Consider the following 24707-nt stretch of genomic DNA (forward strand, 5'->3'; position numbering starts at 1 on the left):
CAGGAAACAAGATCATTTAGCTTTCAAAATAAAAGCTACGGACTCTGAAATCCATCCAGTTATTATTCAGCCCCTGAGTAAACGGTCCTCGGAGGCGCTGGTATCAATTTGTGCCATAACAGCTACAGAAGACATCAAGTTCATGATGTTAGATGAAATATGGACGTTTTAATGAGCACGCGATGATTTTTACAGAGGATTCCATCCTGTGTTTCTTTTTGAGAATGATTCGAGGAATGTTAAGACAAAGTCTTTCGTGATTGGGGAAAAAAAGCGTTTCGAGCTATATGAGACAGAAAATTAGTCAGTTTATTATTTTTTTTTTAGTAATTCCATTCATTCTACACGGTTCTGGCAGTTGGGCTTCAGCTCATTTTATTTATTTTTGAAAGCACTGACAGGAAGTGGTGCGGAGGTTTTAGGGCTGTTGGTGCTACATGGACTCCTTCAGTGTTATCGGGGTTTCCAGCCCGTTGACCGCTGCCGTGTGACGGAAGGGGGCTCTGCTCAACCGGTCTGCACCTTACAAACTGTGACTGTGACCGCAGCGGGCAGGTACGTTGTTCACTTCACCACAGACCGGCTGTCGTGCTATCTTAGCTAGCCGTTTAGCTCGACACAACAGGCTTGACAGCATCTGCAGGGTTGGCTCGGCTCGGCTCGGCTCGGTCAGCGGGTTAGGCTCGTTTCTCTCCCCCGCATCATCCGCCGTGGGAGCGTCACGCTAACTCCCTAGCTCCGCAACTGAAATGCATTTTTCCTCCGTGGATAAGTAATTTAATTGCCATTAAGTGCCCGTTGAAGTAGCTGTAGGTGTGTGTAAGCCAACATAGTGTGAGCAGCCATTGTTAGGCAGAGTTCTCAGTTAGTTCAGGCTCTTAGTTGGTAGTTTCGGTGAAGGTTCAGCTCTTCCCTGGTTAAAGTCGGTGTTTTTACCTGATACACCCACAGGCTGAAATACCAACCATCTCTTTGTACTAAGAGTCTCCTTCTCTGTTAATACTTGTTCTGTTTCAACATTTACACAATTACACTACGCCACATACAAACATATTAACACACCTACACACACACACACACACACACACACAGACATGTCTCCATCAGTACCCTTGCAGGAGATGATCCGGGCCATCAGGTCTGCCAGGACACAGTGTGAGGAGCGGGGTGTCATCCAGAGGGAGTGTGCAGCCATCCGGGCACAATTCAGACAAGTCGACAATGGGGCACGATCGCACAACCTGGCCAAGCTACTTTATGTGCACATGCTGGGCTACCCAGCTCACTTTGGTCAGGTGAGGGGATTGTGCTAATACTGTTCATGGGTTTTGCTTGGACTAATGGGGTTAGCATGCTCAAAACCCATTACAGCAGCTCATTTCATCACTGAATGGTTGTAAATTCCCACAATCTGGCCCAGTCGCACTGTCTGACAACTTGAGCACCAGTGGAGCTTGAAATATGTAGAGAGATGAAAAAGCACATACTAAGAATTACGATATAACAATACCAAGAACGTTGACCCTGTGTGCAAACAACTATGTACTTTCTGTTTCAGGCTCCCCTCATAAATAAGAATCCTGTGAATTGAAGCTAATTCTCCCAAGAAAAGTCTTCCACTTTGGGATTGTGTGTCAACGTTTGTTAGTCCACAAGGGTGGGCATTGTAACTGGGCCACTGATTTCCTCACAGCTCCAGGAGTGCTGCTCCACAGCTCTGGAGTTGAGCATCACTTTAAGCAGAGCATTCCCTGAGGCCATCAGTACTTTTAGTGTTCAAGTATCTTCACATTCAAAGGATGTGTTACTTCTCCTTCTAGATGGAGTGTGTTCGGATGATAGCCAGTCCTCGCTACAGTGAGAAGCGTGTGGGATATCTGGGAGCCATGATGCTGCTGGATGAAAAGCAGGATGCTAGCCTGCTCATCACCAACTCTATCAAGAAGTAAGGACAGTCCAACACCAAAGGATGTGAAGTCTATATTTTTTTACATTTCAGCATTTAAAACTATTTTTCGACCCCATATTTGGCATTAATATGCTAATAAAAGGTCAATACATGGATTTCAAAATGAGTCTGGGTGTAGATCTTGATGATCAATGGAGGCAGCATCAAGATGTTTTTTCGAGACCTTTGTGGCATGCTCCTAATTGCAGTTTGAGCCAGTACAAGCGTGGCACACAGGTCTTCAAGGGTAAAGTGATCATGAGTCTAAGAATGTTAGAATGTTCATTGCTAAATTAGCGGACTAAAAGAAAACCTAGTCTTGAATAGCCAGACCCTTGTCAACAGCACTGTGTCAGCTCTGGGTAGTAGTCTGGCTGCTCTCATCACTGTTCTGCTGCAGGGGGGAAAATGCCCATGATTGTTTGCATTTCTAAAAACCAGTCAGACACTGAGCCTTTGAAAAATATTTTGGGACAGCAACTGGTTTTGGTTGGGAAACTTACACTTGTGGAAATGAGCACTGTCATTAAAATGGATGCAAAGAAAACTAAATCTCAATCAACAATCTCAGAAACAGCTATATACATTTACAGTGTCGTTGCCTACCTCACATATTGCCTAGTTGATTCCTGACGGCAGGTGAAAATGAAATTATAAATCTGATAGTGCTTCATGACTCTTGCATCAATTGAAACAACACTGTATATATAATTCTTTATTATTATGTTTATATAATTCTATTTCCTTATAAAACATTGTTTAACTGACAGTATCCACAAGTAAGCACACAATGTGTAAACTCATGAAGATATATTTATGATTACATCAATGCTACAATATATTATCAAATATATTGTTCCTTGTTGCTTAATGAAAGATTTATAAATGCTTCACATAATCAGTCAGTTATTAACAAATATTTGATTAAACTGAATTACTATTAATAAAATATTTGTGTGTGATTCTAGCCACATTATAACATTTAGATGATTATTATAACTCAATTAGTGTTGAGGTTTTTCTAAATGCTAGAATAAAGTCTTCATGGGTGAGGATTTTAAACAATAATTTGAGTTTTCTGTTCTTCGTACATAAATAACATACATACATTTAGCATGTCTAAGCAAACCAAATGGAGCATAGTCTGATTAGATTTTTAAAAGATGCTGAATGTTTCAGACAAGTTGACATACAAACCACTGTCAGTCTTTCTCTCGGTGTTTTTCAGTGACCTGTCTCACAGTAACCAATATATACAGTCTCTGGCTCTGTGCACACTGGCCTGTATGGGCTCAGCTGAGATGTGCAGAGATCTGGCACCAGAGATCGACAGGCTGCTCCGAGCCTCCAACTCGTATATTAAAAAGAAGGTGGGGACTTGAACAGAGATAAGTGATGTTTATTTAGTGACACTGAACAATAGTAGTGTTACTGTATGTTGTTGTTTACGACTAATCAAACCCTATTAAGTCTTTCACATTACAAGTCATTTATGTTTCTCCTTTTCTCTGAAAGAGCTCAGTAAGATGTTGTTTAATATCTAGTGAAAAACAAAATGTCAGATTTTTCTAAAAGAGACATTAAGCCTCTGCCATAAAAAAAGAACTCCATTATCAAATATTTATTCATTTAACATGGGCTGATCCATGAATTTACCACTCTTTCACCGTCTCAGCACTGTGGCATTATCACTTGTAAATGCAGTTGTACAAAGATTTCAAACCTTTCGTCAGGAGTAAAGCTAACAAGATCCAACTGTCCTCTGCTCTGTAATAATGTAATGATGTAATGATGTAATGATGTAATGGGCTGATGCCTTGCTCCACTCTTCTTTCAGGCTGCTCTTTGTGCTGTTCACATTGTGAGAAAAGTCCAAGATCTGGGGGAGCTTTTTGTCCCAGCTGCTCGATCTCTTCTTACTGAGAAGAATCACGGTCAGTTGTTTTTCAATCAGTTAGCCAATCAATCAATCAATCAGTCATTCATTCTTTTTTTTTGTTACAGTTTTCAGTCTATATACATGAAGATAAAACAAAGAACAAAACCTGACAACCAATATGAATGTGAAATAAACAGTAAATAGCGAAAAAGTAAAATGGATGTGTGTAAAAGCAAAATAAGCATACCGTAATTTCCGGACTATAGAGCGCACCTGAATATAAGGCGCACCCACTAAATTTAAAGATAAAAACAGTTTTGTACATATATAGGCCGCACTTGTTTATAAGCCGCAGGTGTCGGAAATATGGGAGGAAATGGCATATGGCAGGAATAATGTTACACGAAAAGATTTTGCCTTTTCGCCAGATCGATTGACTTTAACTTGAAAGCTGCATCATACACATTACTTTGTGTGTTTTCCATGATAAGGGTGTGTGCATGAAGCGCAAAATAAATGACTGATCTGAAGAATTTAGTGCATTTAGTCATTTACATTGCACATAGGTCAGCTAGATAGCATGATAATAATGTACATGCTTCATATTATTACACATGTATGGGATACCACATGTGTGAAGTTTGTCATATAGCCTGATCACTCATAAAAACCTGTCAGAAATCTGGAAGTGCACGTTTTTAAGGAGAGGCTTTCAGAGGGTAACAAGGTGAAATGATGGTTACCTGGAAGAGATTAGTCTCTGTGAGGTTTGAACCAGACAAGACAGAGCTGGGATTTTTTTTTTTTTTGGGGGGGGGGCACTCTCACCAATTGGCAAACTTGTTACATATGTACTATTTACAAATATTGTCTTTGTTTTTCCCACTTAAACCCCCAGGCGTGTTACATGGTGCTGTGGTACTCATTACTGAGCTGTGTGAGAACAATCCCGAGACACTTGAAAGGTTCAGGAAGGTATGAGGGACGCAAGCATACCCTGACCTGAGTCCAGTGTGGCTACGCGTGCAGTGTGTTGCAATGTGTGTGTGTGTGCTGTGTGTATTTCAGACAGTGCCAGATCTGGTTCAGATAATGAAAAGTCTGGTCATTTCCGGTTATTCTCCAGAGCATGACGTGGCAGGAATCAGTGATCCTTTCCTACAGGTCAGCCACTTTCCCTCATTTCTAATGCTCATCTCATATCACATGTCTGAAATGCTTTATTAACCACATAATATTGGAGATACTTTAAGCTGATCCAAAAATCAACATGTATCTTATCTTGGAAGCACCTGAAACTTTTGATCTCTCAGGAAATGGATTTGAAAGCAGTGCAAACGCCATATGTGATTTATGCATTTGTTTCCAACATCAGATGAGAAATCTTCTTTTCCTTACTTAAGTTTTATTTGTGTCATTAGCATCCCTCATGTCATGCATCCACCTGTTTCTGCTGGTCTTCAGGTACGGATCTTGAGGCTGCTGAGGATCCTTGGCCGCAACAATGAAGCAGCCAGTGAAGCCATGAACGATTTACTTGCTCAGGTAGATTATTCTCTCCCAGATAACCTGTTTTATTACTTGCAAGTTTCTTATTATTTTAGCTTCATGTTTTTTTTTATTTTGTAGCCAGGGTGGACTATCATAAGATCTTTTTTTTTTTTCTCCTCCAAAATTTTCTGATGGGGGAATTCTACTAGTGTTTAGATTTATTCCAAACAAAGACCACATCATCTCCTATGCCAGAGTATTAGTATAAAAAGCCCTTACATCTGAGAACCTATCTATCTTTTTATTGTTTGATGGCAGGAACAGGCAAGAATTATAATTTATTCAAGAATGCTTTTAATCTGACAGTTTGTTTTATTTGATTTGGGGTTGTGTGAGGCGCTTAAATAAAGTCCAAGCATTATTCATAGAAGATTCAGCTTGACATGCTGTTTGTTTAGAGAAGCAGCAGGAGCACCAGCACAGAAGCTGAGCAACATGCTGCTGTGAACAGGACATCTTAAAAAATATACTTTAGCTTCTTCTTTTTTTTTTTAAACTGCCCACTTACAAAAAAGCCAGTAACATTTCGAGTTTTGCCTTCACTTAGTTCTGTGTGATGTGTGGTGTAATTCAATGGCTGCCATGGGTGCAGCTCAGCCTGGGAATATGAGATGTCAAATAATGTTATTACGTGTTTTGTTCCTGCTGCTGCTTTGAACTGATGATTACCACTTTTCTGTTAATGTTGCACAACTTGGGTAAATGGGTTAGTGATGTATGACTAATAGATTGATGTGTGTGTGTGACTTGCCACACAGGTGGCGACCAACACTGACAGCACTAAGACCGTGGGCAACGCTGTGCTGTATGAGACTGTACTCACTGTGTTAGACATCAAGTCAGAGAGTGGACTCAGGGTGAGAGAATCTCTGCACCTCTCACTGTGTTTCAGCACATTATGACACAGGAAACAGTGTTGACAAAAACGCAAACGTTTAATTTCACCTGTACCATAGGTCCTGGCAGTGAACATCCTGGGAAGGTTTCTCCTGAACAACGACAGAAACATTCGGTCAGTGCCGCATCCTTGAGTTCCTTCATTCGTCCTGTTTATCTTTCCCTTGCAAATCTCTCCCCTGACTCTTTCTTCATGTATTACTCTCCCATTTCTTAAAGTAATTTGCCCTTGCCTGTTACACAAGTCAAAACAGCAAACTCACTGCAGGCAGAGTCAGAACCCACCGAACTGGCTGTTATCAGTCTGAGCTCACTAATCACGTTCCCTGGAGTCTTTCCTCTACAGCTACACCAGAAGGTCACCGTCTGCCAGTTTGTGCTGATCTCAGTTTTTGGCCATCAGGTAGTGAGGAGGCCCGCTTACAGGCTCCCCAGGGTTTTTTATGTTACTATTTTTTAGCTTTGTCTCCAGAGGGACCATGTGACAAACAGGCCTGTCTTCTCTGTGTGACAACAATAGCCTCTGTTTATTCCTGTGAGATAACTAGATAATATCTCTCCTGTGCTTACATAAATACTTGATCAGCGCATGAGGAATTTCAAGTGGTAACATACATAATTTATCTGGTTATAATGAGAAAGTTATGTTTATACAGCTCTGAAAATGAATCTCTTTTGTTGAAGCTGTGTAAAGTTGCAGGCTATAAAACTAGCTGATAGAAATTATTTAGCAGGATTATTTGATAGATATGCTGTGCTGCACCACACACACTGACCTTGGTGTAGTTCGGAGCGAATGCGGCTCACTCTCACTACTTCATAAAGGAGAATGAAGCTTAAAACCTGGCATCCTTTATTTTTGGTCATTTGTTTATATATTTCCAGGTACATTGCCATGACCTCTCTTCAGAAGATTGTAGGGACAGATCACATTGCTGTGCAGCGCCACAGGGGGACCATAGTGGACTGCCTTAAGGACCAAGATGCATCAGTCAAACGGTAACATTTTAATCAAATTTATCAGTTCATTTTAAAGTGGAAATCAGTCAAATTCCTTAAATGTACAGCTCATCAAAGAGCAAGGTAGAAGTGTCCTCATAAAATGTGGTCTTTGGCCTGTAATACAGTATCTTTGTAATAACTCGCTAATAAGCGATTTTCTTTAAATTTGGCATAAATATTCAGCAGGATGAGCAAAAAAATGTTTTGGCCCATAATACATGAAGCACACAGGAGGTATGACAAAAACTCAAGCTTTAATTTAAACCTAAGAATAAGCATTTAAAAATACTTTCCCAAAGGTCAAAGGTCAACTTCAGTGGGGCATTTTAAAGTGTTGTAAAAGCCCCTTCCACCATTATTCAAGACTATTACAGTAAGACCATATATCCTACCACAGACAAAGTTTTATTTTATGTTTGAGATATTCTCCAACGCTCTAACCAAAGATCATAAATCCATCCTAGATGTCAGTGGTGCATAAAAAACAAAACCAAGGGACAAACCCAGTTTATGATAAAAACTGAAATGTTTTATGATTACATCAATGCTGACATCTTTTATGTTCACACCAGGATAATTTTCATATGTAGAGAATAATAAAATGTAAAATACACTGCCACAGTATGAGGAGAAGCATGGGCATATCTGAACAGTACCTGAGGCTGAAATTAAGTCGACATACCTATAACAGACAGTGGGATTTAGTGTCTTTGATGAACAGATTTTGTTTCAAAATCCCTACACTTTAATGGGTGAATAACCACTCAGGTTAATCTCCAAGGCAAAATAGAACAACACATTATTTATATTTACAAAATTGCCAAAAAAAATTGTCAAATGCTCCAACTCTGCTCAAAAAAGTTTTAGCAATTGATTCTTTCATTCTTAAACGAACTGCAAGATATAAAGACACTGTGCATAACAAACAAATCATACATGATGACAGGGCCACACCTTCCTGCTCCAAAAGCACTGTGATATATTTCTGCATGTTGATGGATCCAAAGCGACTGACCCTGTGAATGTTCACTTCCTGTTCTCACTGAACTCCTACATTACGGCTACATGTGGTGTCAGAAGATAATGACCGCAGCTGCAACAACACTGTCGTCAACATTTGAAATTAGTTGAGTTATGTCAACTGCCAACACAATCACATCTGATCTAATTTTAGATCAGGTTACTTTATTTCTTTCTGCTCTCACCCCCACAGCCGTGCACTGGAGCTCTCCTTAGCTCTGGTGTCAGCCTCCAACATCCGCTCTATGATGAAGGAGCTGCTACTCTTCCTTTCCTCATGCCCCCTGGAGCTCAGGGCCCAAGCTGCCAGCGGCATATTCAATGCAGCTGAAAGGTGAGTGAAACACTGCAAAAGCATTCACATGCAAATATAGACACATCACACAGACATTCTTCTACATATGGCTGTGTGGAATATGCTGTGTTGATTCAAGCTGGTAGATCACAAAAATGTGATGTGAAAACCTGTCTGGTTGGACACTGTATATGGCCTGACATTACTGTTAAGACTTAATGTGTGATGGTGCTCCACTGCGGTATTTAGACATTCAGAGGTGTGACATGCAGCACAACAGTGTCAATGTTTGAGGTCTACACAGATGCCAATCCAGATCTGCGACTTGTTGTGCAGCCTGCTTAAAGGTTTAACAGCAATTCATGGGCTCATTCATATGTTTGATCCAGTGCAGAAAGGCAGATTAACTGCAGAAGATTCCCACCTCGAACAAGCTATGTTTATAAAAAAAGACTAGTCATATTTCTGTCTCATTAGCTGCCACTGTGATGGTGGATAGCATTCAATACTGCATATCTCTTAACAACTTGATGCACTTCCTGTTTTAGAGTCACCCTTTAGCACCAATGAGTTAGCTGTGTGTGTGTCTCTGTCTCTGTCAGGTATGCACCCTCCCAGCGCTGGCACATTGACACCATCCTGCATGTCCTTACCACGGTAAATACAAACTGAGCTGCTCACCCTGCTGCTTCTGACATTGCTTTCACAGTCTCATCCATCTTGCATTGTCATCCACTTTAGACTCCATGAATAGGGTTAGGTGAATAAGGTCAGGACAGGAAGTATATCAATCAGCCTTAACATTTTGACCACCTGCCTAATATTATGCAGGTCACCCTTTTGCCACCAAAGCAGCCCTGACCATCAAGGCCTGGCCTCGTCTAGACCTCTGAAGGTGAGCTGTGGTATCTGCCCCCAGGACATTAACAGCAGCTCTGTTAACTTAGATGGGGCCTTTGTGGATCAGAACACTTTACAAAAAGATAATCAGTGATTGACTTCAGTGGTCATAATGCTATGTCTGATTGGAGTAAATGCACTTGAGGACTAAAGAGGATTGCATATGTTCACATTTGACTAGAAACAGTGTGGTGGATTAACTTTGTGCCCCTCTGTATAAACTTTCATAAATGGATCCCAATGACACGAAAAGGCTTTTTATCCTGTTCTAATGGCTCACATTTTGCACTATGTTTAGATCCTTTCTTTTCATTTTGTCCTGCATCGAGGTAAGAGAGTAGGTGACACCCACATGACTGCTGTAAATGTAATGCTCACACTAATCCTTTGCTTTCCAGGATGATGGAGGGTAGAGAGAGTAGAGGGAGTGCATAGACAGAGGGTTTTTTTTTTTATGTTTGATTGGAGAGCATCCACAATTCCACCATATTATTCCATAGAGTGACAATAAAGGCATCTTATCTCATGTTAATCCATTTGCTTTAGTATCTGTAATAATGTATATGAACTGTGATGAACACATCCCCCAAGTGAAGTCATCATGTCTGGGAGCAAATTTAGGGCGACCCAGATACTTCGACCAGCTGCCCAGCTGATGCGTGTAACTGTGATTCCTACTCTTACAGGCAGGGGGAGACGTGAGAGATGAAACTGTGCCCAACTTGATCCAGCTCATCACCAACACCTCTGAGCTGCACTGCTACACTGTCCACAAACTCTACCGGGCTCTTCTCACTGACATCTCCCAGGTGTGTGTCCCTGTCTGTGGGTCGCTCTGAAATAATTACATAAAATGTGGCATTCATCATGTAAGTTGTAATTAAAATACTTTTTTTGTTCTCACTATCTAATTACAAAGAAATATTTTAGTATAGTTGATCAAATCAGATTTACTTGTATCTTCACAGAATAAACTAAGCTGCTGAAAACTATATACAACTACAAATACAATTTTGCTTGCAAGCAAAATAAACAAACCACAGGAAATGTAACTGTGTCTTGGCTTGTTGTTCATGAGCTGAACCAGATAAAACGTATTGGCGTATTGAAAACTCATTCATAGGATGAATTATGTAAATATCAAAAAAAATGTTCAGACATTTTTATTTCAGACAAAAAGTCAGTCTCTGTGCAGAACCAGATGGAACTAGTTTAGTTCCATGGTCGTGAAAATAGCGAGGCTTTCAGTTTGAAATTGGCTGATGCAACCAAGTTTATTTTTGGAACCAAGTCAGATGAGCAGCCATGTATTCATCTGCAGTGTGTTGCAGTTCCCATCTTTCACCGCATTAAGGCCCAATGAAATCAGACAAAAGGGACTCTAAACATATCGAACTACTACTGGCCAATAAGTCCGTCTACAATGAATGTGATCAGTTCTATTATGTTTCTATATAACAGTACTACAATGACTGTAGACTGTAATGTGTCATCTGCTCTGTGGGTATGTTCAGCAATCCCTGGTGCAGGTTGCTTGCTGGTGTATAGGAGAGTATGGAGACCTGCTGCTGAGAGGAGAGTGCCAGGAAACCGAGCCTGTGCAGGTACAGCCACCACAGCAAATTCTGATTTATATTTTCATAGAAATGATTACTCTTTCATAATCTATTGCCAGATGGTGATAGCTTGAGATATTTGTAGCTCTAAATATCTTGTGTCCACTGCTCTAGGTTTTCACCTGGCACTAAGACAGGTCTGCTTTTAGAAATACAGAATCTGGAGAGTGCAAAAAAGTGGTGTCCATTATGGCGAAGCAAAGGAGCACATTATTATACAGAAACTCACATTTAAGTTTCAGTTGTCAACAATTAGTAATTTAGTCATGTTGAATTGCATTCTTTCATTTAAAGATCTTAGCGTGTGTGCGTTTGTGCAACACATGCACAATATACTCCCCATCTCTAATACACTTATATGTGTAAACCAGAAGAGAAGCACAATCTGTCCAGCCTGTGCTCCCTGAGGTTGGTCCAAACTGCACATATGTTGTGGTCTTGTGTTCTTCAGTCAAGCTTCTCATAGCAGCTAAATAGCAGATTGGAACTGATAAGAGAATAATTGTATAACCCTGAAAACTGGTGGTCTGCATCTCTGTGTAATGAATGTCTGCATGTGTTGACACATCTCTTGATCAGGTGACTGAGGACAACATCCTGGACGCTTTAGAAGTAGTTCTACAGTCACACATGTCGTCGCCAGCAACCAGAGGCTTTGCTCTCACTGCCACCATGAAACTGAGCACACGTATTACGGATAATGTCGAGTAAGAAACTGTCACTTATAGCACACAGCTTAAAGCCCCATTGGCCTGACACCACCATTTAAGATAATTAAAAAAAAAAAAAAACAGGTCTACCCTGGTCACAGGGTTTTGTTGGTCAAACGCAGTGCATGAAAGGTTACTTTATCACATGTTGAGATAAACAGTGGCCATATTGGAAGAGCAAATGTATGTATGAATTACGTATGGTAATGAACTTTGTGCTTTACGTTCAAATGCATGACAAATGACCAGGCACTGTCTTCAGTCAAAGTTTTTAGAAAGGGGACACTTTCCTAACTCTGTTGCTGCCTTTTTGTTGTTCCACCTTTTGTAGCCGGATCAGAAGCATTGTCAGCATCTACGGCAGCTGTATAGATGTGGAGCTCCAGCAGAGGGCAGTTGAATACAATGCCCTGTTCAAGAAATATGACCACATGAGGTATGCAACTGCTCGAGGCCTTTAAATACAACATGTTGGTTTTTTTCCCATGGAAAATCTGGAGCAGAATAATGTTGCACCCTTACATGTTGTGGTTCCAGCTGTTGATACCAGTAACAGTACAAACAAACTTCTTTCTAGCCAATAAAAAGATAATGCCTCTTCGCAGGGCAGCAGTGCTGGAGAGGATGCCTGTGATTGAAAAGAACTCCCCGGGTCATACCAATGGAGAGTCAGCTGGCGAAGCCCTGAAGGAGGTCCAGCCCGCCAAAGTCAAACAGGGAGACTCTCTGCTGCCACAGCAACCAGCTAACCAGGTAACTAATGATGAGTGAAGATATATTGATATTATATAACAGTAACTTTTTAAAGATTTGGCTGGTAAGTCTGACTTTGTTGATCACTTTCCAACTATAGTCAGGTCAGGCTTTATCTTATATCTCCATGTTGCCATGTCAGTGCAGGGGAATATTCTGACAACACCCAATAGCTTTTTTTGTTGTTGTTATTGTTGTATCTTTAATTCGATCATAACAATGCTACAGTAGGTGGTATGAAAAAAGGAGGCGTATGGGAATACTTGTTTTGGTTGAAAGCTTGCACATAGTGAATCACTTGCATTAAAATGGTGGTGTCCCTGCAATTTAAAAAACCACAGTTACTATTATACAGTAGTAACTGTGATTGTATGATACAAAATGTTGTCAAAACTTGCCATCTTTAGCACGTAGGTTGCGATCTGGTATCTTGGAGGGTGTTTTTCTCTATCTAGCGCAGAGGTTTTGAGAACAGGATCTGGTAGATAGTGGAAGAGGAGAATGGTCAATGGCAGGTTTAAAATTGTAGCCACCATCCAGGTCAAGCTCTCAGCTGCCTTGGCTCTGAAATCTCTGCTTGCTGTTAAATGTGAAGGCAAAATACTGAGCTGAGAGTTTAATGTAATGTACCAACATCAGTCTGGCTTAATTTTAAATGTTTTATGTCACTGGACCTTGTGTTATGAATGGTCCATAATAATAACAGTTTTCTCCTCTTCTCTGGGACGTGCTGTGGACTTTCAATATCTGTTTAGCAATACTAATCATTATTTAAAAAGCAGTGCAGTGTTTTAAACATTTAGCTCACATGAATCTCCATTAATGCAAAGCTAGGTGGCGTAGCACTATTTTACAGGTGGTTTCCTTGAGCAAATGCATAACTAAGGGGGCAGGACTGCAGGACAGATTTTACTCAGTTAATCTTTTATGATAGCATTTGAATGTGATTGTTGAAACATTACAGCCGCAGTAAACCACTTTTTTTACTTACCATCCATAGTCCCATCTTATTCTATAAAAATTCTGTTGGTTTGAGGCTCAGATATCCCTTTCTGTCTTTGCTCATCATCAGGTGTGTGATCTCCTGGACCTGCTAGGCAGCTCAGATGAGCATCTGCAACTCAGGCCAGCACAAGGCAGCACTGCACCCAGTCTGCCCAGCAACACAGCCAGCACTGCAGGAGGAGACCTTCTGGATCTGCTTGGAGGGTTTGAGCCAACACCCCCTGCACCTGCACCCCAAGGTCTGACGTCCACACACACACACACACACACACACACACAAATATCAATGATAAAGTGCATCTTTTTACAGTGTTGTTTTTTTTGTTTTTGTTTTTGTTTTTTTTTTTCTACAGTTCCCACACTGACTGTGTATGACAAAGGTGGTGTGACTTTGACACTAAGTTGTGAGAAACAGTCAAACTCAGGCCTGATAGTTACACTCACAGCCTCCAACTCCACTGACTCAGATATCAGCGGCTTCACCCTACAGGCTGCAGTGCCCAAGGTTTGTTGCAGTAGCTCTTATTAAACATACATCACTGTGGACAAGTCATTATTTCTATTAAAGTCTGCATGGCCAGATATATTTAATTGGGCCAGTTCTGTGCGTCATTATTCTCAAAGATATTATTGTAGTATGATAATGTTACTCAGTGTCAGTCAAACTGCTACGAAAAAATGTGTTTATGGTGTTGATAGAAAGGTGTAAGAACATACAGAGCATCACAGTTTGTTGTATAGCTGCAGAGCAGTTAGGGTGCCCATTTTGACCCAGCTCAACCTTGATGGGTCAGGGCTGTTTTTAAGGCAAAACTGGAGCTGAAAACTATTAAGCAGGTGGTCACAATAGTAGAGCCAGTGAGTGCATATTTAATCATTTTTCTGGCAATTGGAGAATTTTCTGAAGTAGTGTTTAGGATTAATTAAACAATTCAAGTTTGCCGGAGAAGGTAGACCAAAGCTCTGCCACTCTTTCAGTACAGGGTCGGTCACGTTCTCAGAGGTAGAGCCAAAAGCAACATGAATGTGTTCAGTGCTATAAACTTCAAAGTTTCATTTGATCTCCCTTCAGAGTGTCCAGTTACACATGAAGGCCCCCAGTGGTGACTTCCTCCCAGCTCGAGGCGCAGCTAAGGTGACCCAGATGGTGGTCCTCAACAACCCAAACAAGGTGGGTCTGCAGTGGCTGTGGCTACAGACACAAAGCTAAGGCTATCATGCAAGTCAGTAACAGGCCCTTTGGTTAGTCAGGTTTGGCGTTGTTGTTGTTGTTTTTTTATAAACAACATCAACAAAGGAAATTAGGCCTAACAAGTATGGCAATTTTAATACACTGGAATTATTCTTTACACACATTTGTAGTAATCAATTTTATTTATATATATATATATATATCCGCAATTATAAAGTGATTCCTTTTGTCAACCACAGATGTTCTTTTTAAGCCCCCCCCCCCAAATTCTTCCTCTTTAGGTGAATCTGAAGATGAGGATCCGCATATCTCACGGCACCCAGGGATCAGCCTTTCAGGATACAGTACAGATTGATTCCTTCCCAGGACTCAGTGTTCCTGGACAATGACAGCAGTTGTCAATCCAAATGGACTCTAACAATCTGTGGATGAGTCAGCAGGTGTCACCCTCACTGACAGTCTGCTGTAAAAACCCTTTATAATACAGTTCAAGCTGCTGCTGTTGTTCAAATACCTGATTTTTATTGTTGTTTTATGGCCGAAAAACACAAGCAAGTTCTTTCACAGGAAATGACAGCCTCATGTATGGAGTCGCCCCTGCCCCCCGGACTCAAGTATAAAATTGATTGATGACTGGAATATGGAGGTATAATGTGAAAAGACAATTCTCCATACAAATGTCCAGGAAGCAACATCCAGGGCTTTTACTACCGGTTATTCCAGTTGATTGCATTCAGTGTTTTACTTTTAGTCATCATTTACTGTTGCCAGGCTTCAGTCAGACAGGATAGGCTGGTAGATCACAACACTCCAGGTACTCTGCAAGACAAATGCCCACTTCACCTCAAGTTCAAAAACAGCTAAACACTAAATAATGAGCACACAAAAAGAAATGATCTCCCCCATTATACTGGATTTTATTCAGCACTGCAGTTATGTGAAATTTGGCGGCACTGTTTCAGTGGTCAGCACTGTCGCCTCACAGCAAGAAGGTTCTGGCTTCACCCGAGGCTTTTCTCTGTGGAGTTTGCATGTTTCTCCCCGTGCCTGCAGACATGTTTAGGTTCATTGATGACTCTTAAGTTGTCTGGATTTGTCAGTGAGTGTGTTTAGTTATGTCTGTGTGTGTCAGCCCTCTGAGACTGGTGGCCTGACCAGGGTGAACCCCACACTCACCCACTGTCAGCTCAGGTTAGCTCCAGCTTCCCCAAAGCCCTGCATGGATAAGTGGTAGCGGTGATGGATGGATGTGAAATTGAGTCTGAAGAAGAAATTTTAACTGATTTTGTCTTGTGTTCGCTTGTCTCCTGTTTCTCCTGTATTTTATGCCTCAGCTCAGTGTTGGAGCACCCATTCCCTAATAATTTCTCCTGTGCCTTTTATCCCCTCAAGAACAGAGGTTTAAAAAAAAAAATCTATTTAGTTTTGCAGTCTGAGAATGTTTTAACTGTAAGTACTTTAGTCATATAAACATGTCTTATTCCCATACAGACAGCACTTGCTTTTAATGACCAATATCTCCTTGTCAATTGTTTGCAGAGACCATTAATTAGGGTGTTACTAACTTCAACTAGTAATACAAGAGGAACAGGCATGATGCTCTTTACAAACTGTAATATTTTGAAGTTTAGTATAAAAGCACAATTGGACATATTTTGGAAATTGAACCTTTTGTTGGAGGACAATAAAATGCGTAAAACACATGACCTAAAGCACAGGCTGCTAACAGGTTGATAAATCTATTTCAATTCACACTGGAAGCTGGATGGAAGCAATGGTGCTTTAAAGTGTTTCAGATCACCATAAGGAGCATGTACAGTGAAGACCAACGGGCAGGTTTTGTCAGCGGTTATCTGAAGCCATTTTCTAATAAAAATCAGTTTTCAGGATCATCAGCAGTGACTGATCATTGTGCTCAGTGTGTCTGTATGTGTGTATATTTGAGGACAACTCTTTACTTAACTTCACCGTTTATTCACAAGCAAAAAGACCAGTGTTCTCAATCTGTCTCTTGTACTGCATGAGTGCCTGCATTGACCGAAGCTCAGAAAGCCAATGTGGGTTTACAAAAAAGAGCTAAGGAATATGAATGTTCTTATTTGGTGTTTTCTTTTTACCGCTGGCCCAGGAGCACAGGCCTTCAAAGCTCTGTGCCGCAACATGGTTAGACAGTGACAGACACCTAAAGCGTTGGCACTCGGCGGGCCCCGTGGCAATGGCTCATCACAAGGAGGAGAGGTGTAAACAGCTGGAGCTGTGGCTCGATGAGCCGCCTCTTAGTGCCAACACAAGATGGAGCACCGAGCCTCCCTGGATCTTATAGTCTGCTGCTGTCTTCTCATCGTTCCTGAGGGGAGAAGGAGAATGCAGAGAAGACAAAGGGGTTGAGAGGAGAACGCCTGAGGAGGACACGGAGTATCTCTGCAAAAAGAAGGCTGACAGTTCATGAAGCAGGAGCTCACATCTGTTTTCCACTGTAGATGAGTCTCTGTTGCTGCGGGGGGATCCCTTCCTTCTCCTCTACTCTTTCTTTAATTCGCTCCACCTTCATGTGAACAGAGAGAGCGAGAACATTCAGACGGCACTGAGCCTTGTTGGTTTCAGTTATTCATGTTTGATTCACTTCCACGTATTTCACCTTCTCACCTTGTCTGTGGGCTCAATGTCGATCTCTATTTCTTTTCCAGTGAGAGTCTAAAACAGGTTAACATCACGTCAGCATCATGACCACAACGCAACTTCTCTACCAACACAAGGACAATTTTTAAACTGTGTGAACACTGATGTGGTGGATTAAGCGTTAGATGGGCCGATTTGTTTGTCCGGTCCGCAGAGAAGGGGGACCGTCTGTCCCTCTGGTCACAGCTCTGCTATTTGATGGTTAGCTAGCGAATTATACGAAACACCACAGCTGAGATCAGCCACTCTGAATACCGGGCCAAGACAAAACAATCCGAGTGCATGAAGCTCTGCCCTGAAACACATTAGCGGACCTGTGAGTGGCGTTAGCCGAGCAGCCGGCGGGGAGGCGGAGCGGAGGTCTTACCTTGACTTTGATCAGCATGGTGGAGCTACAGCGAGAGACAAGTCGAAAAAAATATCAGCCGCTTACTGACAGAAACACTTCATCAGCTAGCGCTTTGCAACCCGCCTGTCTGCCCGTCGAGAGTTTACTTCCTGTGTCACGCGCTAAATGCTCCGGAACTCACAGTGTCCCTCTGAAGCCGCTGAACATTTCCGCCCTAACGAAACAAACGAAACAAACGAAAAAAAACGAACGGCCCCCTCAGTATCACACTATATGTTTTATTTTTAGCAATATTATTAAAATGTTAGCACCATTTTGATGTTGGCTCTGAAATATTCCCACAGTACAAATACCGCAAATATAAAACAAAATGTACTACTACATAATTGATATTAAATATATTATATTAATTAAGAATGCATACAAGAAATACTAATGTGCCACAACAGTAATTGACTCCATAAAGAAACCAGCATATCAAGTGCAGACTAATAAGAATGCACAAAAACAGCACAGTATAAACAGAAACAGATCAAATGGCTTCCTGCTCTGACACAGATGTTCATCATTTCCCTAATTAGACTTCTACAAAGTGTGCCAGTTCCACGGTGCTGTGGATCATTCAGCCATGTTGCCTCATCTCTACCTTAGTTTGACAGTCTTGGCTGCGCTTGCCTCCACACTCGTTGATGCAGGTATTTTATGGCTATTTTACAACCTTAGGTAAGAATTAGTGGTGTTGTTTTACACAAACTGATACCATAAGAGGTTGTTTGCAGATATCAATGTAGTATGCGGAAAAGACTCTGTAAGAATCTCGTGGAGGATCAGCCCACAGTTGGTGCCGTATGCAGCTCGCCTCTTCCTTGGAAGCTGCATGCCTTCTCGGCTGAAGGTCATGCCCGATGGCGAGGGGGAGGCCCAGTTCAACTACCAGCTTGCTGACTGCAAATTTAAAAAACTGGTAAAGTATAACAACTTATTCCCAAAGTACCCACTAACCACCTGGGTAGTCTAATTTTTTTTTTTCTTCCCTCCTTCTCCACAGATAAAAGGAAAGCGCATTATCTATCAGAACGAACTGACTTATAGGCCACAGGCAAAGCCAAAACCTGCAGCTTTTGTGTATCCCATTGAGTGTATTTATAAAAGGTGTGTTTTTTTTTTGTTTTTTTTTTTAATTTAAAAAAATTCTTGTCTAAAGCTGAAATGTGAGGAATGTTGTTTTAGACCTGAGGTGTGGGTTCCCCAATTCATGAATCCTGGATCAGGTGTTTCTGATGGCCGAGGTGGGCTGGTCTTCCACATGGCGCTCCTTAATGGTTGGTTCTCACACTCAATAAAATCTGATCAGTTCCAAGGACACATGCTAAACTCCTGTCTGTCACCCAACAGAGCAATTAACAGCTGTAGCCAGCACCAATGTGATCCCCCTGGGTTCCTTCATGCCACTATGGGCTGCTGTGGATCAGAAGTCCCATCAGCCTTTGCTGCTGCTCATGGAGGAATGTGTGGCAGCAACCACACCAGTGCTGCAGCCTGGCAGCCATGTGTACCCCATCATCAGCAATAAGGGGTAGACTTCAGATACTGGTTCATCTTTAGAAGTCATACATAAAAGAATTCTTGTTAATCTGAGATGTTTTCTTTCCCTCCCCCCCCTTCAGATGTCTCTTGGAAAGCAAGAAAGCAAACGCCATGTTCCTTCCTCGATACCACTCATCTGCAATCATCCTCTACCTGCAGTCCTTCAAGTTAGGTCTCGGGGAGGAGGTAAGGGCAAAATGCCATCTGGCTGATATCAGGAATGTCTAAGAACATACTGACTTGGGTGTTCCTCAGATTTATATCCACTGCAAACTGGTTGCATGGGATCCTGAAGTTCTTGATGAAAGCAAGAAAGCCTGCCATTATGTCAAGGAAAGTGGGAGGTAATCATTGAGTTGATATCTTGAAAAATAGCTGCTTTCACTTGGCATATTGTTTCAACTGATACTAAAGTATCAATGCTCCTCAGATGGGAACTACTGGATGACCCGTTTCAGAGCAACCTGTGCAGCTGCTGTGATTCAACCTGCACATCCCGCTCCAAAAGAGGAGTTGAAGGGGGTATTGTTACTACACTTTTTTTATTTATTTTTTTTAATTTAAGTTTGAACTGTCTTATGAAGTTTTTTTTTTTTTTTTTTTTTTCTCCCTTCCTCCTCTCTCTCCCTCACTTTGCAGAACGCCACAGCTGGAGTTACCAAACTGTTTTGGGTCCCTTGATCATTGTGGATCGGTCTGACATGAAGACCCACAACAGCAGCAGCAGCAGCTTGCTCTGAGGTGTACTAATAAAATGAGTCTGCTATTGGCAAGTGATGTTTCCAACTCTGGACAAGAGGATTGATCAACACTCTTGACAGGATGAACTCGGCCTAAAATGGCTCAGGGATCCTGCGCAACAGAGACCAGTAGCAGATTACCAAGTCTCCTGACTTTCAACAGGGTGGAACACCAGCTTTGCATGATCCTGATTATTTTAAGAGTTACAGCAGTGAATGTCATAGTGCAATAAACTGGCTTAATCTTCTACTGGCTGTTCAATTTTATTGATCCTCAATTTTTATTCCATAAAGTCCTCAATGACTCCAGAAAATAAGCTAAAATACCCTCCATACTGATAGTTGCACGTCTGCTTAAGACAACACCTTGCTCTCTAGTTGCATGTGCTAAATGTCAGTTTGTAAATAAGACTTGTCTTAGTTTGTCACTAATATTTATACCTTGTTTGTTTCAAGGCAACTGATTCAAGAGTTTCAATTTTTGGCTTTCCACCTGAAGGACTAACTGACTTACGTTCCTGAAGCTGGAAAATTTCTGATCAGTGGCCCTCAGACCTGCCTGTGTGAGAGAATTTAACCCCTAAATTCAGACAAACTTTAAATTTCACTGAACACCACAGCTGACTTACTTTTAACCTGAAGCACAACTTGAAGTCAAAGTACATGTCCTTGAATTCTGATCCAATTACTTACTGCAGTCACAGATCACACAATAAACCATTCAGACCATAAATGAAATGGTTTTGATCAGTAGTGAAAATGTCACAGGGGCTCTTCCTGTTAACTTTGGCATTAAACGGTTAAACAATTTTAGTCAAATCAAAAGAATTGTCTGAATTGAGTTTCCTTGTTTTCTGGTCATAAATATAAAACAAATGGAGAAAGGCATGATTGTGAAAGGCAGGTTTGGTAAAAACGTTCAAATTTAACTCTTTTCAATACTCGCTTTTAGAAAATGTCAATTCTGATACTTCCATTAAACAACTCAAAAAACTAAACCAGTACAAGTGTGTCAAAGGCTATATATACTGGAGCGCATTGCATGGATATACTGGCTTTCACGCTAATTAACACATAACCTTTATTTACTGACTGCAATCCCTACAAGAAAACCATAAACCTTCCACTTACACTCTTATGTAAACACATAATGTTGCATTTTCATGACCATCATAATAATAGTGATGAAATTGTATTTGAGTGTTGTAGTAATTAGGCTGATGGCTGCTACACCTGAGATTGTGGGCACACACCAGGTGAAAGCTATTAAGCAGATTTATGTTGTTAAGTCACAGCAGCACAACGCCATAAAGCCTCCAGTTGCGGTGGTTTCTAGCATCCAGACATGATGGCTCCTCTTTGGCAGTGTGTTCTGCTCTTGACCCTGGCAGCTGCTGTTTCAGTTTATGCAGGTATTGTTGTGTTGAAGACAGAAATTTGTTTGTTTTTTTTGGGGGGGGGTATAATTCTTCACTCAAACTGCTCTAATACAAACTTGTGGTTCTTTTTGTGTTTCCTGCTTGCTAGACATGAAGCTGGACTGCAGGCCTGACTTTATGACGCTAGTGTGGACAGAGAGCAGGTTCCAGGTTGATCCGTCACTCTTCCAGCTTGGTAGCTGTTTCCCCACCAGCTTCACAGCCAGGGAAGTTGTCTTCACTGTGAACCTTAACGACTGTGACTTCAAGAGAATTGTTAGTATCACATGAAAGAATTAAGCACTGTAAGTCTGTGCTTTGTACAGCTGAATGATAGTTGTCTCCCTCCCAGGTCACAGGGCATCACCTCATGTACACCAACGAGCTGACCTTCCTGTCGTCCCCTGCTTCTCATGTACACACTTTCAGTCATCAAGTTGTCTGCACTTATGAGAGGTATGTGTTTTGTTTTTTTTTTTTTTTTTTTCTTTTTTCCTCCCTTCTCCTCCCCCCCAACAGATCAGTTGGGCACTGAGTGTTATGGCCATATGACTGTAAGTGTGTCTCTTGGTAGGCCAAAAGACTGGTACCCACTCGTCTATGATCCAGAGTTTCATACATATGGTCAAGGGGATCTGGTTTTCCACATGGGTCTAATGAATGGTTAGTGTCAGAACATGGTACATGACCTTGGTGGCAATGACCATCGCATGCCTTGAGTTGACTCGTCTTTCTCTCCAGATGACTTCACAGGTCCTGCTGAATCCACCAGTTTTCCCCTGGGCTCACTCATCCCAATCATGGCAAGTGTGGAGCAAAGGACCCATCAGCCCCTGCTGCTCCTCTTTGAGGAATGTGTGGCTTCAACAACAGCAGAGTTGCAGCATTCAAGCAATCTATACCCTATAATCACAAATAAAGGGTACTGATGTAATACATGCACTGATGTTTGGCTTAGAAGCTGCAGGAAGTGCATTTTATTTTTTTCCCTATATTCCTTCACAGGTGTCTTGTGGACAGCAGGGTGTCGCGTTCAAAATTTGAGCCAAGGCAGAAATCATCTGAGCTCCACTTATCTCTCCAAGCATTTAGGTTTGCGCTTGGAAAAGAGGTAACCTTTCTTGTCTTGGCTACAAGGCTTAATCTTATAGAGACAAAACATGAGTTGAATGCCTTGCAACTACACTTGTCTATTCAACAGGTGTTTATCCATTGTGAGCTTGTAGCTTGGGCTCCCAGTCTTCTTGACAACACAAAGAAGGCTTGCCACTACAAGAAGGATCATGGGTAAATGGCAGCCTCTTGACTGGTACTGAATTATTATTGTTTTTTTAAATCAAATCTGAACTATCTCAAATTTTCTCCCGTTCAGCTGGGAGCTTTTGGACAATCCTACATACAGCAATCTGTGTGACTGCTGTGACACAAGCTGCAAGTCCAGGAGAATGAGGAGTGTAGGATCAGGTGTGTGTCTGCATGGGCTGCACTCAACTGGTCACATTGTGTTTGGTCTAAACTGTGCTGCTCTTACAGGGAAGCTGGGTATAAGGCACAAAGCAGTCCTTGGGCCACTTACCATCACTGCAACTTCCTGAGGTGTCCAGGTGAATTTATTTTTAAATATCCCAACAGCATAGGCTGTGTAAATGACATGGCATGTAGTCTAACCACTGCCAGAAGTTACTTTTTTTTTTTTTTTTTTTTTTAATTACATAACACTGTGTGCTGGCTCTCAACACTTTCTCTCTTCCCCAGAAATGGCTCCACCTTTTTGGACTAGCTCCTTCATTCTGGACTGGTTTTACTCTTTGCAGCTTTAGGCATGGTTGTCTCTTTGCATTCCAAATCAGTGGCTAATAAAGCTTTATTTAAAAACAACCTATCTCGCTCAAGGCTGTGTTCATTTGACTGCAGGAAGACTTTAATTCGTGTGTGTAGAGGCCATTTTCACATTACTTGACTTCCGGTTAGTTTAAACATCGGTCACGTTGAACAAACGGCATAATCTGCTCGGTGGCTTTTTTCTTTTTTTAAATATAAACACTTTTGTACAGAAACTAACATTAATACATCCACTTAATGTTTCGTGACTAAAGACTACAGTTTATTAAAATAACTGTAGTGGACTGACTGAACTGACCGGAAGTGTCGGTGAAGGAGCCGTCCCGTCAGCTTAGGGCTCTGAAACGGCCTGCTTCCAAACTTCGTGCTAAGGTAATGTAACAAACTCACTTCTGACCCTAATGCCGATAGAAAGTTTTGTTTTTGTCTTTTTTTTTTTTTTTTTTTGGCTCCCCCCGCTTTGCCGTATCCAAACAAAGCTAGCTCGCAAACTCAATACTTGTTGTTATAGCAACCAGTGCACTCTTCACCAGAACTGTAGGAAGACGGCTGATAAGATAAATCACTACAGCTTACAACAGTTTTTAAGACTAGTCTGGTTAGATAAGATTCATCTTGCGCTAACTAAATTAGCCTAAATTGAACTGCAGGTGCCATCACTCGGTCATGATTGGGGGCAAGTAGTCACATGACACCCAATCAAATAAGACGCTAGTAGAATATTACCCAAATGCAATTTAAAACTACAACACGCCTTCATTTTCATTTTATAGTGTCAGCCGGAGTGAAGCAACACCTTACATTAGTAAGGTTCAGCAGGCTGCACCTGTACAGAGGCAGCAGGTTGGGTTTGGGGTGCAGTTCCTGGTTTCTTTCATTGTAACATCAGAACAATGTGGATGATCGTGGTGTGATTCTGTTTCACAATCATTAGATTGTCCAGTATTGCAAAACACATGCTGCTAAAGCAGTCTGTGCACAGCTATGGCCAATGAGTCTTTCCACAATATTTTCAGAGCTGACAGCAGGTTTTTTGTTTGCACATCACAAGTGAAGTCAGGTAAAACTGTCTGGGCTCTGAGGCATGGCCTGGACTGTGGTCAGCAGTCTAGTTCATCCCAAAGGTGTTGTGTGGGGTTTATGGCCAGCAAAGTTTTTCCACACCAAAATGGGGGGAAACATACTTATGAATGTGGCTTTGTGCACATGAGCGGTATTGTTGATGTGGGAAGGGGCCTGCTAAGCATTGTATGTCATTGCATTATCAAAACCCACAAACTAAAAATAGCTAATTTAACAGTTGTGCACTGCATCATATAGCATA

At 41.4% G+C, this 24707-nt stretch overlaps 4 protein-coding genes across 5 annotated transcripts; 3 read left to right on the forward strand and 1 right to left on the reverse strand.

Annotated features, from left to right (window-relative positions):
- Window positions 1-411: 411 nt before the first annotated feature.
- ap1g2 (adaptor related protein complex 1 subunit gamma 2) lies at window positions 412-16670 on the forward strand. Of its 2 annotated transcripts, none has more exons than XM_029523989.1 (22): window positions 412-555; window positions 1089-1295; window positions 1821-1945; window positions 3177-3318; window positions 3786-3882; window positions 4726-4802; window positions 4896-4991; window positions 5292-5372; window positions 6137-6235; window positions 6335-6390; window positions 7161-7274; window positions 8491-8631; window positions 9195-9249; window positions 10179-10301; window positions 11007-11096; window positions 11688-11815; window positions 12150-12254; window positions 12424-12571; window positions 13644-13815; window positions 13930-14081; window positions 14649-14747; window positions 15050-16670. In XM_029523989.1, the coding sequence occupies exons 2-22, from the start codon at window positions 1095-1097 to the stop codon at window positions 15155-15157; spliced, it is 2409 nt and encodes an 802-aa protein (XP_029379849.1). In that variant the 5' UTR covers window positions 412-555; window positions 1089-1094; the 3' UTR covers window positions 15158-16670. The 2 variants fall into 2 exon arrangements, with proteins under 2 accessions (XP_029379849.1, XP_029379847.1); XM_029523987.1 differs by having other exon boundaries at window positions 1093-1295.
- A 56-nt stretch (window positions 16671-16726) lies between these two features.
- nedd8l (NEDD8 ubiquitin like modifier, like) lies at window positions 16727-17948 on the reverse strand. Its single transcript, XM_029523990.1, has 4 exons — window positions 17815-17948; window positions 17415-17462; window positions 17231-17313; window positions 16727-17115 (listed from the first exon to the last, which is right to left on the reverse strand). The coding sequence occupies exons 1-4, from the start codon at window positions 17830-17832 to the stop codon at window positions 16992-16994; spliced, it is 273 nt and encodes a 90-aa protein (XP_029379850.1). The 5' UTR covers window positions 17833-17948; the 3' UTR covers window positions 16727-16991.
- Window positions 17949-18424: 476 nt separating this feature from the next.
- Window positions 18425-20123, forward strand: LOC115057531 (zona pellucida sperm-binding protein 3-like). The gene is made up of 9 exons (XM_029524686.1): window positions 18425-18491; window positions 18576-18760; window positions 18845-18948; window positions 19027-19118; window positions 19192-19372; window positions 19464-19569; window positions 19639-19727; window positions 19814-19905; window positions 20023-20123. The coding sequence occupies exons 1-9, from the start codon at window positions 18425-18427 to the stop codon at window positions 20121-20123; spliced, it is 1017 nt and encodes a 338-aa protein (XP_029380546.1).
- A 1345-nt stretch (window positions 20124-21468) lies between these two features.
- LOC115057532 (zona pellucida sperm-binding protein 3-like) lies at window positions 21469-23136 on the forward strand. The gene is made up of 9 exons (XM_029524687.1): window positions 21469-21535; window positions 21651-21817; window positions 21894-21997; window positions 22116-22204; window positions 22283-22463; window positions 22547-22652; window positions 22743-22828; window positions 22914-23005; window positions 23075-23136. Exons 1-9 carry the CDS (start codon window positions 21469-21471, stop codon window positions 23134-23136), a joined length of 954 nt encoding a protein of 317 aa, XP_029380547.1.
- The last annotated feature ends 1571 nt before the right edge of the window (window positions 23137-24707 follow it).

Source organism: Echeneis naucrates, chromosome 17 (genome assembly GCF_900963305.1).
Source record: "Echeneis naucrates chromosome 17, fEcheNa1.1, whole genome shotgun sequence".
NCBI classification, from domain to species: Eukaryota; Metazoa; Chordata; class Actinopteri; order Carangiformes; family Echeneidae; genus Echeneis; species Echeneis naucrates.

Coding starts and splice junctions, on each gene's coding strand:
- nedd8l (XM_029523990.1), bottom strand. Junction 17,314..17,414: donor ACATTGAGCCCACAGACAAG/GTGAGAAGGTGA, acceptor GTTCACATGAAG/GTGGAGCGAATTAAAGAAAG. Junction 17,116..17,230: donor ATCTACAGTGGAAAACAGAT/GTGAGCTCCTGC, acceptor TTCTCCCCTCAG/GAACGATGAGAAGACAGCAG.
- LOC115057531 (XM_029524686.1), top strand. CDS start 18,425: ATGTTGCCTCATCTCTACCTTAGTTTGACAGTCTTGGCTGCGCTTGCC. Junction 19,728..19,813: donor TATGTCAAGGAAAGTGGGAG/GTAATCATTGAG, acceptor AATGCTCCTCAG/ATGGGAACTACTGGATGACC. Junction 19,906..20,022: donor CAAAAGAGGAGTTGAAGGGG/GTATTGTTACTA, acceptor CTCACTTTGCAG/AACGCCACAGCTGGAGTTAC.
- ap1g2 (XM_029523989.1), top strand. CDS start 1,095: ATGTCTCCATCAGTACCCTTGCAGGAGATGATCCGGGCCATCAGGTCT. Junction 4,803..4,895: donor CACTTGAAAGGTTCAGGAAG/GTATGAGGGACG, acceptor TGTGTATTTCAG/ACAGTGCCAGATCTGGTTCA. Junction 13,816..13,929: donor CCCTGCACCTGCACCCCAAG/GTCTGACGTCCA, acceptor TTTTTTCTACAG/TTCCCACACTGACTGTGTAT.
- LOC115057532 (XM_029524687.1), top strand. CDS start 21,469: ATGATGGCTCCTCTTTGGCAGTGTGTTCTGCTCTTGACCCTGGCAGCT. Junction 21,536..21,650: donor TGCTGTTTCAGTTTATGCAG/GTATTGTTGTGT, acceptor CCTGCTTGCTAG/ACATGAAGCTGGACTGCAGG. Junction 22,464..22,546: donor CCTATAATCACAAATAAAGG/GTACTGATGTAA, acceptor ATTCCTTCACAG/GTGTCTTGTGGACAGCAGGG.